Source organism: Taudactylus pleione, unplaced genomic scaffold, assembly GCF_031769625.1.
Source record: "Taudactylus pleione unplaced genomic scaffold, aTauple2 ptg000556l, whole genome shotgun sequence".
NCBI lineage: Eukaryota > Metazoa > Chordata > Amphibia > Anura > Myobatrachidae > Taudactylus > Taudactylus pleione.
In genome coordinates, this window is record NW_028284958.1 from 25,730,584 (window position 1) to 25,742,971 (window position 12,388).

At 44.6% G+C, this 12,388-nt stretch overlaps 1 protein-coding gene across 1 annotated transcript in view; it reads left to right on the top strand.

Annotated features, from left to right (window-relative positions):
* The first annotated feature begins 1,107 nt into the window (after positions 1 to 1,107).
* ADAMTS7 (ADAM metallopeptidase with thrombospondin type 1 motif 7) overlaps positions 1,108 to 12,388 on the top strand; it is a 113,818-nt gene continuing 102,537 nt past the window's right edge. The window contains exon 1 of the mRNA XM_088452804.1: positions 1,108 to 1,414. Coding sequence (XP_088308930.1) covers positions 1,324 to 1,414 — 91 coding nt within the window. The 5' untranslated portion in view covers positions 1,108 to 1,323. The remainder of the gene's footprint in view (positions 1,415 to 12,388) is intronic.

The following is a 12,388-nucleotide window of genomic DNA, read 5'->3' on the forward strand; positions in this document are numbered from 1 at the left end:
CACATAGCTGTGGGTGACCACCCACAGCTATAGCGAGCGGCCATGATGATGGTCGCGATGGTCAAGACCATCGCGACCATCGGGCTTGCGACGAGACCCTTGTGGTAGGGTCTCGTTGCCACAAGCCCCAGAGTGCTTTCGGCTTTAACAGAGCCGAAAGCACTCCCACTGACATCACTTGTGATGTCAGTGGGGCCGGCACCAGACATTAGGCGATCCCATAGCGCTTGCGAGCGGGTCTGAATCAGGCCCTCTGTGTGTACTGGGTGCACACTGATTAGTGCGTTTATCTGATCTGCAAAGTGGGTACCCAGCTTAAGGTCATCCTGAGATATATTCTTCTACATAAACAATGAAAAGCAGAAACCATACCATAGCAGCATATGGGGTCTGTGTTGCTGCTGCAGAAATCTGTTTTACGATGAAAACGATTAGCGAAGGCTGATAAATAGACACCAAAGGCAGGTGTTTTAGGCATCTGTCTGACATGGAGATCTGCTAAGGCCTGTCCTGGTTTTCCATACATTTGTATTACTCTCTATATATACAGATGCATTTTATAGAACTTGTCACCAGATGGCGACAGATCACCAGTCTGCTTCATCTCTCACACACTAGGGCACGACCTATCTGTACAAGAATGCAAAGAGGAATATCCACTTTAAACTTTGTAATCTCAGTAAGAAATGAAATCGGGAATACCATCTCTTTGCCCCTACAATAACAAAATAGGTTAAGGCGAAGAAATGATACAATACAAATAGTAATGACAAAAGAGAGGTATAAGGACCGTATGGTGAAAAGGGGGCAGTAGAGAGAGGGACAGATGAAAGACAAGAGGAGCAGGGAGAGTGTGGGAAGGACAAGGGGATAGAAGGCAGTGCAAGAGGAGGGGAGACTGGGGGTGCAGGAGGAGGGTCTCTGCCAACTTTAGAGTCCTGGATAAGAAACAGATGACAAGAGACAAAGCGGGCGTTGGAGAATCTCACGGATGTTGGCTACAACCTGTCACCAGGGGATAGAGGAAGACACCGGTGGTGATAAAGAGGGATGTATTACATGAGATAGGGACATACCAAGTGCTGGTCCCTCCCACTGTTCACTAACCACTCCAAGCTCATCACCTCACATCACACTACTAACAAAGCACACATGTATAAATAGCAGCTCACAAAGGATAATAAACATTACCCACACACACACAAGTACATGTCATATCACACACTGAAACACTGCTGCCCTCACTTATTACACACCCATACACTGCCCTCACATTCCACAGCTCTTGGACCATTACTATAGCATGCCAACCCGAACTATCCAATGACAAAGCGACCAGTCTGCATTCTCAGGATGTGGCTCCTGCTGGCTCTATTCTCCTATGGTTTGCAAGATGTGACCCCTCTGCTTTCAGGTTGGTAACCTCCCTACTTGGTGCTTTCTACAGTGACTGCAGACCCTGCTTGTTACAGCTTGAACTGTCAGCTCTGCAAACAAGAATAAAAGGGTCTGTCCTATTGAACCCTCTGCAATGACAAAATATGTATTTAAGTCAAATGTCATTCTGCTAAATTAAAACCCTGGCTTTTTTTTTCCTTTGAAGAAAGGTGCAACTCAAAAAACTCACCTAAAGTTACAAGTAGATGCAATATTCAAATTAGCTTCAACGCTCTGGATTAGTGTACACTGTGCAGATGCTTATTTTATTCATTACTGCAATTGTTTCTTCCTGTTTCTGAAACTAGCTATGCCAATTTAACATTATACCAAAAAAGTGCCAGTGCTGCATACCCTGAGTACCACCAGAAAAAAGCACCACTGAAAATCTAATGTCTCAACAAAGAGTTAAGGGTCCCGCTTTGTATTGTGGCTCTGCCCATACACTGCTGGTGACTGTACTCAATGAACCCCTCAGTTGTCACTGGCAGCATAAAAGCAGGGTCTGATCTTGTTAAACATGACATAGGTAACGGTCACTAATGTCTTTTATACCCTGGCTACATGACCTCCATTCTGCAGGGTTGCCTCTGTCGCCGCCTGCCTGGCAGAAGTATGGCAGGGCACTGAGTAGGAGTGGGTGGTAGATGGATTTTTATTTGTTTTAGATTGAAATAGATGAACTGTGTACAGGTGCATAAGTTCTCTCCTCAATACAGAATACCCACTGAGCCATGTCACACATTCAATATTCCAATTAAGGGATCACTATCAGACACCTTTAGAATTCCACTTTACTTTTAAGGCAGATGTATCTCCAAACATGATTTTTTAAAAATCGTGTCTCTCCATGCCTGTGTGGGCATGCTGGGATATGTAGTTCCACAATAAGCGGAACAGGCCACAGGTTTTCTTATTTTTTTTATTTGGGAATTGTGTACACACTGCTGCACGGGCTTCCATCATCTTATGACAACTTGCAGATAATAATGAGGTTTAGTGGTGTGTTGCTGTTCTAATTTATGTAATCATTGCAAGATGCATGTGTATAACAAAATATTTGATTTTCTCTGATCTGTTTAGCACAGAACAAAATCTGGATCACACAATAAAAACAGTAAACATAGTGCTACATATATTTACCAGTCATTTTTGTGTAAAGGCCCCCATACATCAGAGATTGATTGCAGCAATCGTGCAATTTGCAATCGATGGTGTATAAAAATCTTTCCCTTCTTCAATCGATTGTGGCAATTCTGCAATCTGCAATCGATTGAAAAAGGGAAAGATTTTTATACACAATCGATTGCAAATTGCACGATTGCTGCAATCAATCACTGATGTATGGGGGCCATAACTATCATTACTTAAAACTCTCAGCTGCAGCAAATCTGCAGATATATCACTGATCTGCAAAACTATGTAGTGTGGTACAGTTTTATGGCCAGTAGGTGTCTGCTATTTCTGCTTATGGTTACTTAAAAAAAAAAAAAAGATAAGATAAAAATAGAATAAGCTTCACAGAAATCAATCTATGGGTATGCTTATATAATAATTACATAACATGTTATGCAAATACCCAAATCTGTAAATGCATTACAAATTAAATGAATTGCAAAGTTCAATTTAAAACGGGTTGGGTACAGGATGCCGACACCAGCATCCTGACAGGGTTAGGATACCGACACCTGTCGGTAAGTATCCTAATGGTGCGTACACACGGTACGATTTTTATGAATGATAGCGATATCGTTTAAAGATAAATTGTTAATTTTTATGCGGCGAACAACCAACAATGCGCGTTCCCGCATAGACGATAACGATATCTAAGGTCGTCCGTACATGCAGGACAACTTGGACGATTTCATCACGATTTGCATGTTAAGAGATGTGGCAGGATGACATCACTGAAAGATATCTCTCATAGATATCTTTCAGAGTATACACCCAATATCGTTTGTCCTGCACTACAGAAAAGTGCAAGGGAAATCGTTCACAGATGTCGTTGGTTGTGCAGATCGTACCGTGTGTACCCAGCTTAACCCTACCCCTAAACCCAACCCTCCCTTTCTGCTGCCTAAACCTAACCTTTCCCCCTGGTGCCTAATGCTGGCCATACACCTACAGGACCAGCATAAGATCCGATTCATCATATGATTTCCTTTCGATTCCCCGGAGCTCCCTGGCAGTCTGGCAGCACGTTTGTTGTTTTTCTTAGCACAGGATCTGTCGTAAGATCGATCCTGTGTCTCACAGGCTCATAAGGGAAACAGTCATTGAAATTACTTGAATTGCTGCACGATGGATCGCATGAACAAAATAAACGGCACGATCTGCACACGATACGATGGACAAGATGTGCTGCACATCTGATCATAAGATCCGATTATAGGAGCTGCGAGAGCGCGCATTGGATCGTATCTTGCTAAAAAAAAATACACGATTTTCACAAGATCCATCATATGACTCGTCGAAAATCGGGCAATCGGCCCGAAATCGTGCAGGTCTATGGCCAGCGTTACCCTATCCCTTCCCATAGTGCCTAACCCTAACCCCACTACTTACCGTCGGAATGCTGGCGAAGGGATTCTGACTGGTGTCCGGATTCCGGCGCCGGAATTCTGAGTACCGGCATCCTGACCACCGGGTGTCAACTACATCTTTAAAACAATACTGTTTATGGGGAAAGCATTTTTGCTAATTATTTTTGAGCAGTTTAACTGTGCACATTTAAAAAAACAAACAAACAATACATGTCCCTAATATGTATTAATATAGGATAAAGGTTGCACAAAGTGCAGGAGCATTCTTATACAATGTTGCTTAGGCATGTACCCACATACAATTTAGGTCATTCACACATGTGCTAAGAAAAAGGGGACAATCTAATGAAAACTTACTTTGCTTTTGTCATGTTTTAGGTGCATATTTATCAACCCGGCTTTTCATAAAACTATGCAGAAATGACAGTTTCTGAACAATTGTATACATCACCGTTGTGAAACAGCCTATTGCAGGAGATTTCACAGAATGGCGGACGGCAGTCCTTTTGTCACAGGCTCCAAAAAACGCAGTTTTTTGGAGCTCAGTCCTGACGGCTACCGCCATCCTCAGATGTAGTACATAGAGTTAAATCATGTAAAAAAAATATTATTCCTGCCGTGATGTAGAATGAAAAAAAATATGGCGGCACTTACAAAAATTTTAGTACATATGCCACTTAGTAATTGGTTTAAGATGGGGTTTGCATGCATTTCACATTGGCCAATACAATCTATTGTACTAGTAGTTGTTTTTTTGTCTAAACATGTAAAACCTGCAATAAAGGAAAATGTATGAATAAGCCCTTATCATAGCATTGGCATATACCAGCTTTCACCACGTGTTTACAATGGTTTGAATGCATCGGATTATAGAATCATTGCTTACTATGGGAACCACGCAGCCTGTGGTAACTGACCCATGTTTTATGTGCTGGCTGGATCTGGCTGTTTTTCACTCCTCTTAATTTAATTAATTTGGGCTGAATTAGGTAATTCATTAGGAAAAAATTGTAATATATTTAGGGGAACCTAGCCCCACTTATCCTGTTACCTTTTGTGTATCTCACGGGAATTTTCATTCTGGGAGAGAAAGCATTATAAAATATATTTTTTTTTGTGGGAATGTGGGGGGGTGCTGTTCTGGGGAGAATATTGAGATGGCTCAGATTGGACATAAGGAAGAACATGTAGCTTGTGTGCTCCTACAGATATTTACATACAATGGATAGATATAATTATAACTATTACTCAGCAGAGACCAAAGTGCAAGGTACTGGTACAGGGATGTACTGTATAGGTGACTGTGCATTGTGCATGGTTATGGAGGATGTGATGAATTTGGTAGAAAGCAGCGATGGGCTCATACCGGTGGAAAAAGCCAAATAATGCCTGATGTTAGACAACACCTAGAGTTCTCGGAGTGCACAGCGCTGAATGCAAGATACCTGGATGTATACTATGGAGCATATTCATTTAGGTGCAAAAAGCCGTTGACGTCATTTTGCCAGGGAAAACCTTATCCCCGTATTAAATTGTGGAGACTTTTCGCCGGTGCGGAAAGTCAATGCATTAGACTCGGCGGAAAAGATTTGCATATGAAAGCAGGCGAAAAAAAGTGCAGAATTGGGGTTCAGGGGTGCAAACTTGCGTAAACCACACAGCACCCTTGGGACAGCCCCCCAAAGCTAAACTGTGTAAAAAAAAAAATTTAAAAATACTTAACACCCCAAAAAAGTACTTTCAATTTGGGGGCAAAAAAGACCCAAGTTGGGGGACAAACATAAAAACTAGCGAAATAGACTCCAGGGGGGTCCCCAAGTATACCCCAGGTGTTTTTAAGATTGCAGGTGCTTGCGGCAGGTGGATTTTTTACGTTTTTTAAAACTTCACAATAGCAACTTATAAATATGCTAGTACCCATTTTCATGTACCCCATATTTGCTGGGACAAGTTATTTTGTTGAAAAAAATATTGCTTAGTGCCATTCTTCACCACTTATGCAAATACTCTAACAGCAAGCTTTTGAAAAAACGAAAGTACCCAGAATAGCTTTATTAGGGGTACTAGAACACCCCTATAGTGATCCCCTCTGTTTGTGCAGCTTTTCAGGGGGTACAGACTGTTTTCCCCATTTTTGCCAGTACTTTTTTGCTAGCTCCGAATTTGGCGGCTGTCGTTTTCGCCGATTTCTAATTGAATACGGGGATAAGCGGGGATAAGCGCAATACTTTTCCGCATGGAAAACCAGCGATGATAGCAAAAAGTCCGTCATGCGAAAAGTACACGACTTTTCGCACCGAATTGAATATGCCTCTATAGGGGGATGTTCCAAGCATTGGAAAGGCCTCAGAACATCAGAAAGAATGAAATGACTAAGGGGCCTATTTAATCGCGGCAGTGATTGCAACGGACTTTCATTTTGAACTAAAATTTCTCGTCTATGTAATAACAAGAACCACTGTCCCTGCGAGTTACATCCCGGTGGAGTCTCACTTTTTCAAAAGACTCCTCCAGAGAATCTAAAACTGCGCATGCGCATTATGTCAGTTCCGGAGTTGGACAAAGGCTGCGCTGCTCTCAGTTCTCGTATCCGCTGTCCCTTAGAGAATACCCCCATAAGCATAAAGTGGTTTACCATTTACCACATATCTGGCCAGGGGATGTAGTCAAAATACCGGCAGACGGGATCCCTGCCGCCAATATACCGACACCGGAATCCCGACGTCGCTATCCTGAATGGGATCAGGATACCGGCGTCGGCATCCCAAACATCGAAAAAACGTTCGTCCGGACGTCGGTAAGTATCTTAGCTAGCCCGGGGATGGGGGGTTAGGATTAGGCACCCCCGGGAGATTAGGGTTAGGCACCCCCCCGGGAGGGTTAGGGCGCGGGCTGGGGTGGTTAGGTTTAGGCACCAACGGGGGGGAGGTTAGGGTAAGGCACCACTAAGGGAGGGTTAGGGTACTTACCTCCCCTGTCGGGATCTTCACATTGGAATTCCGGCGCCAGGATTAGAACCGGCGGCTATTGAGCCGCCGGGATATCATACCCATTCCTCTGGCCAGATCTCCTACCTGCCACCATTACATTTTATATCATAGCAGAGTTCTCACCTGTCACCATTATATATTAATACACAGCAAAGCTCTCACCTGTCACCATTATTAGGGATATTCAATATGGAGCGAAAACGCCGTTTCTGCGAGGTTTTCACTCGGATGACGTCATTTTCGCCGCTTTTACTTTTACACATTCAATTTGAAAACTTTTCACCGGTGCGAAAAGTATATTGCATTCGACCGTGCGAAAAAGTATCACCAAGGAATGGGTGGCTAAAAAAAGTGCAGAATTGGGGTTTTGGGGTGCAACATTTCGGAAACCACCCTGCAACCTTCAGACAGTCCCCCAAAGGTAAACTGTGTTAATAATAAAAAAAAAAAACCTCAGAAGACCCCTAAAAAAGTACTTTCATTTTGGGGGCGAAAAAAAATATTGGGGGGTGAAAAGTTAAAAACTAGCGAACTACAATCTAGGGGGGTCCCCAAGTATGCCCCAGGTGTCTTTTTCATTGCAGGTGTTTGCGGCAGGTGGATTTTTCACGTTTTTTAAAACTTCACTTTAGCAACTTTTAAATATGCTCACCCCCATTTTCAAGTATCCCAAAAATAAATAAATACTATTCTTCACCGCCTTCCCAAATCCCCAAAATAGCAGCTATTGAGCCCATTTAAAGACCCCAAAAACCTTCAGCAGGGCCAATCGGGAGTATCCAGAGTGAACCCCCATGTCAGAGCATCTTTTTGGGGGTGTTAGGGTGATTTCCCCAAAAATCAGCAAAGTTTTCGCTGATTTCACATTCGCCAGGTGCCGTTTTCGTCGATTTCATATTGAATACGGGTATAATCGGGGGCACGCGCGATACTTTTTCCCTGGCAAAAGCTCAGATGTGCGGCGAAAACTTCGACACGCATAGACGGCGAAGTTTTCGTTTCATATTGAATACCCCTGTATATATTAGATCACAGCAAAGCTCTCATCTGTCACCATTATATCACAGCAGAGCTCTCACCTCACCATTATATATTATATCACAACAGAGTTCTCGCCTGTCACCAATATATATTATATCACAACAGAGTTCTCACCTGTCACCAATATTTATTATATCACAGCAGAGCCCTCATCTGTCACCAATATATATTATATCACAGCAGAGCCCTCATCTGTCACCAATATATATTGTATCACAGCAGAGCTCTCATCTGTCACCATTATGTTACAGCAGAGCTCTCACCATTATATATTATATCACGGCAGAGCTCTCACCTGTCACCATTATATATTATATGATATATCACAGTAGAGCCCTCATCCGTCACCATTATATATTGTATCACAGCAGAGCTCTCATCTGTCACCATTATATCACAGCAGAGCTCTCACCTCACCATTATATATTATATCACAACAGTGGTGTAAGTTCATCCCAGACGCCCGGAGGCAAGTTACAATTTGGTGCCCCCCCATCACTGCGCCTGACACTGTAATGAAGCAATTTGCATGCAGACAGGCTATAGATAGATGAAGGGAGCAGCTGATGGTCTGACATGGAGCTCTCCACTAGTATATGCTGGCATATCAGGTGCCGGGAAGGGGTGCCATGTATTGGGTGGCCGTGACGGTACACTCCGACTACATAATTACAGCCCTAAGTGGGGTGAATATGTTGTGGACAATGGAGGAGGTGCCCCCTTCAGAGCTGGAGCCCGGCGGCAGGCGCCTCCATTGTCTCCCATAGTTCTGCCCCTGTATCACAACAGAGTTCTCACCTGTCACCAATATATATTATATCACAACAGAGTTCTCACCTGTCACCAATATATATTATATCACAGCAGAGCCCTCATCTGTCACCAATATATATTATATCACATCAGAGCCCTCATCTGTCACCATTATATATTGTATCACAGCAGTGCTCTCATCTGTCACCATTATATTACAGCAGAGCTCTCACCATTATATATTATATCATAGCAGAGCTCTCACCTGTCAGCATTATATATTAAATCATAGCAGAGCTCTCACCTGTCAGCATTATATATTATATCATAGCAGAGCTCTCACCTGTCACCATTATATATTATATCATAGCAGAGCTCTCACCTGTCACCATTATATATTATATCATAGCAGAGCTCTCACCTGTCAGCATTATATATTATATCACAGCAGAGCTCTCATCTGTCACCATCATATATTCACCTGTCACCATTATATCACAGCAGAGCTCTCACCTGTAACCATTATATATTCCTTTATATCACAGCAATGCTCTCACCTGTCACAAATAGCACATCAGAGCTCTCACCTGTCAAAAGTATATCATAGCACACAGCAGAGCTATATTATATCTGGACATAGCTTTCACGAGTCATCATTATTTATATAGTATTATATATGGACAGAGCTTTCAACTATTACCATTATATTATATACCTGGGCAGAAAATGTATTTCTGAACAGAGCTTGCACAGGCCACTTCATCTTACCTGTCGCTATCTAAACAGGGTCTGTCCCCACTTTCTGTTATGCTGGGCATCCACTATACAATTATATGTCAGATATCTGTCCAATCTGGCTGGTTGGAATGAAAACCTGGTAATGTATAGGAGCCAATGACAATTGTCCATATGGTCTTAAACACTGGAAAATGGACAAAAAATATTGTTCAACTTGGTTAAATTCATTTGATTTAATCAAATTGTCTGAATTACGTTTTTTATCTGTTTTTCAGTGTTTGTGAGCAATTGGACGACTGTCATTTGCTCCCATACATTACCAGATTTTCATTGCAACCAGCCAGATTGGACAGATATCTGACATATAATTGTATAGTGTATGCCCAGCATTACCTGCTAGAAATGGTCAGAACCTCTCAGATGTCACTAAGCAACTACTGTATAGCTGAACAAAACCTCCCACCTGTCATTATTACCTGCTATATATGGGCTTATCCTGTTATATATTATGAACACTCTGATCACTGATTTACTGTTTGCGTGCCTACTACTGTTCCAATAGTCATCTAAGCTCAATTTCTAGCCATGCTTTTTGTTGCTTGGTAAATGATGTGCCTAATTTAGAGATGGACGTAATGTTCTGTGTACATCTCCAATGTTTGTCGATTTGCGCATGTACATTATCTCTGCTGCGTATGTGCATATCTAAGCAGCAGCATGATTGACAGGCTGTGACCATTTGGGGACAGGGAAAGGGAGGTGATGTCCCAGAAATCGGGGTTGTGTTCGCCCCGTTCTATGGGCGTTCTGAGGCTGTGTCTTCGTATGGAGCAGCGGATCGCTAAAGCATGCAGTGTGCGACTTTTTACTACAGACGCCTCCTGATACTTTTACATATTTTTGCACAGCAGCTGCGTCCCAAGGCATCAGCTGTTGCTGTGTCAGCTGAGTAGATCTCTGAATTAGGCCCTATGTTTCCAGTGCATAGTTATACCACTTTTACACCAGAGCAAAAACCTGGGTTTTTGCTGGGTCTACCCGGATCGCAGCTCAGTGTAAAAGGGTCCCTGAAAAATAACCTGGGTCAAATGACCCAGCAATCCAACCCAGGTAGCTACCGGGGTTGGACCCTGGATGGACCCGGGTAATGGTGCAGTGTAAACGGTGCGACCCGGGTTATCCGACCTGGGTCATGCCTAAAATGAGCTGATTGGTGGTTGTGGAGCAGTCACCTCCCACTTTTTCTGACCTCACATGTTTAGCAGGGCTGACCTGGAGTAACCCAGATTGAAGGTGCAGTGTAATACCCCTTTTACACCAGAGCAAAAACCTGGGTTTTTGCTGGGTCTACCTGGGTCGCAGCTCAGTGTAAAAGGGTCCCTGAAAAATAACCTGGGTCAAGTGACCCTGCAATCCAACCCAGGTAGCTACCAGGGTTGGACCCAGGATGGACCCAGGAAATGGTGCAACCCGGGTTATCTGACCTGGATCATGCCTAAAATGAGCTGATTGGTGGTTGTGGAGCAATCGCCTCCCACTTTTTATGACCTCACAGGTTTAGCATGGCAGACCTGAGTTCAGTGTGAACAGGGCTGACCTGGGAGTAACCCAGATCAAAGGTGCAGTGTAAATGGGTCTGACCTGGGTCTGACCAGGGTTGGAACCATGTCCAAAAACCCAGGTCGGACCTGGGTTTTTGGTGGAAAAGAGGTATTAATGGTGTCTGACCTGGGTTGGAACCAGTCCAAAAACAGAGGTCGGACCTGGGTTTTTGGTGGAAAAGAGGTATTAGTTGCAATAGATAGCAAAATCCATTTTTTCTACTTCAGGGTCCATAGGGTATCCACAGGATACCTTGGGGTATAGGTGTGACGTCAGTCGCAGGGCACCAAAGAGTTAAGCTTTCAGCCTCCCAGGATGCACTAGGTCCCCCTCCTATACCCCGCCCCCGGGCCAAGGCACCTCATTTTAGTTTGGTGCCCGGCCGGAGTCGGGTGCACCTGTTGGAGTGGGGGCTAGAAGAGCCCCTGAAGCTTTTTCTTCATGCAGCTGTGGCTGCACATCTGGATGAACAGCATGGACAGTCAGTCCTGACGTCCATGCTGTCTTCCCTACACCCCGCCGGTACCAGAACGCCGGTACTGATCCGGGGATGCTGGTGGGCGTCTGGGGTCACAGCTAGCGGTGACCCCAGATGCTCCGGACCATGGCCGGATTCAAGGGGGACAGAGGTAAGCAGCGGGGTCCCGCGGTGGGTCCCCGCTGATCACATGGTCCTAAGTCCCCAGGCAGGGGGCTCCCTGGGGACTGGCTGCAGCGTGGAGCCAGGCGACCAACCTGCGCTTCCACTACCCCCTGGGACAGCGGACCGCAGCAGAGCGGTAGCGCTGCGGCGTCCCAGGGGTTAAATGCATGCCAGGGGAGCGCGCCTTCCCTGTCTCACAGCCGGCGCCTCCCCCGCTGCACACAGCCCTCTCTGCACTGTGCTGACTGGTCCTGTGTCAGCGCTCCTCCCCCAGGCCAGCTTCTCTCTGCTCCTCGGCGGCCATCTTCTCTGCAACGCATGGTGAACGCTGCTGGAAGTCTGGAAGGAAGCATCGTGGTCTGGGTCCCCCCGCATACCTCTCCTCCGCTGTGGCTCAGGTCTGTGTATGCAGCGCTGTGTCCTACCAGGCCCTGTGTCTGTGTAGTTGAGTGATCAGCGCTGTTAGTGCAGGAATTGTTATTTCTCTGCATTGTATGTGACTGTGCTAGCGCTGCCTGTAACTTTTCTTCTCTAAACTGTCAGCTTTATTACTGTCCCTGTTCTTTCTGCTAAAGCCCTTGCGGTGCGGTGCTGCAGGGTGGTCTCTCGCCTATTTAATACTTAATTGGTGAGAGAGGTCA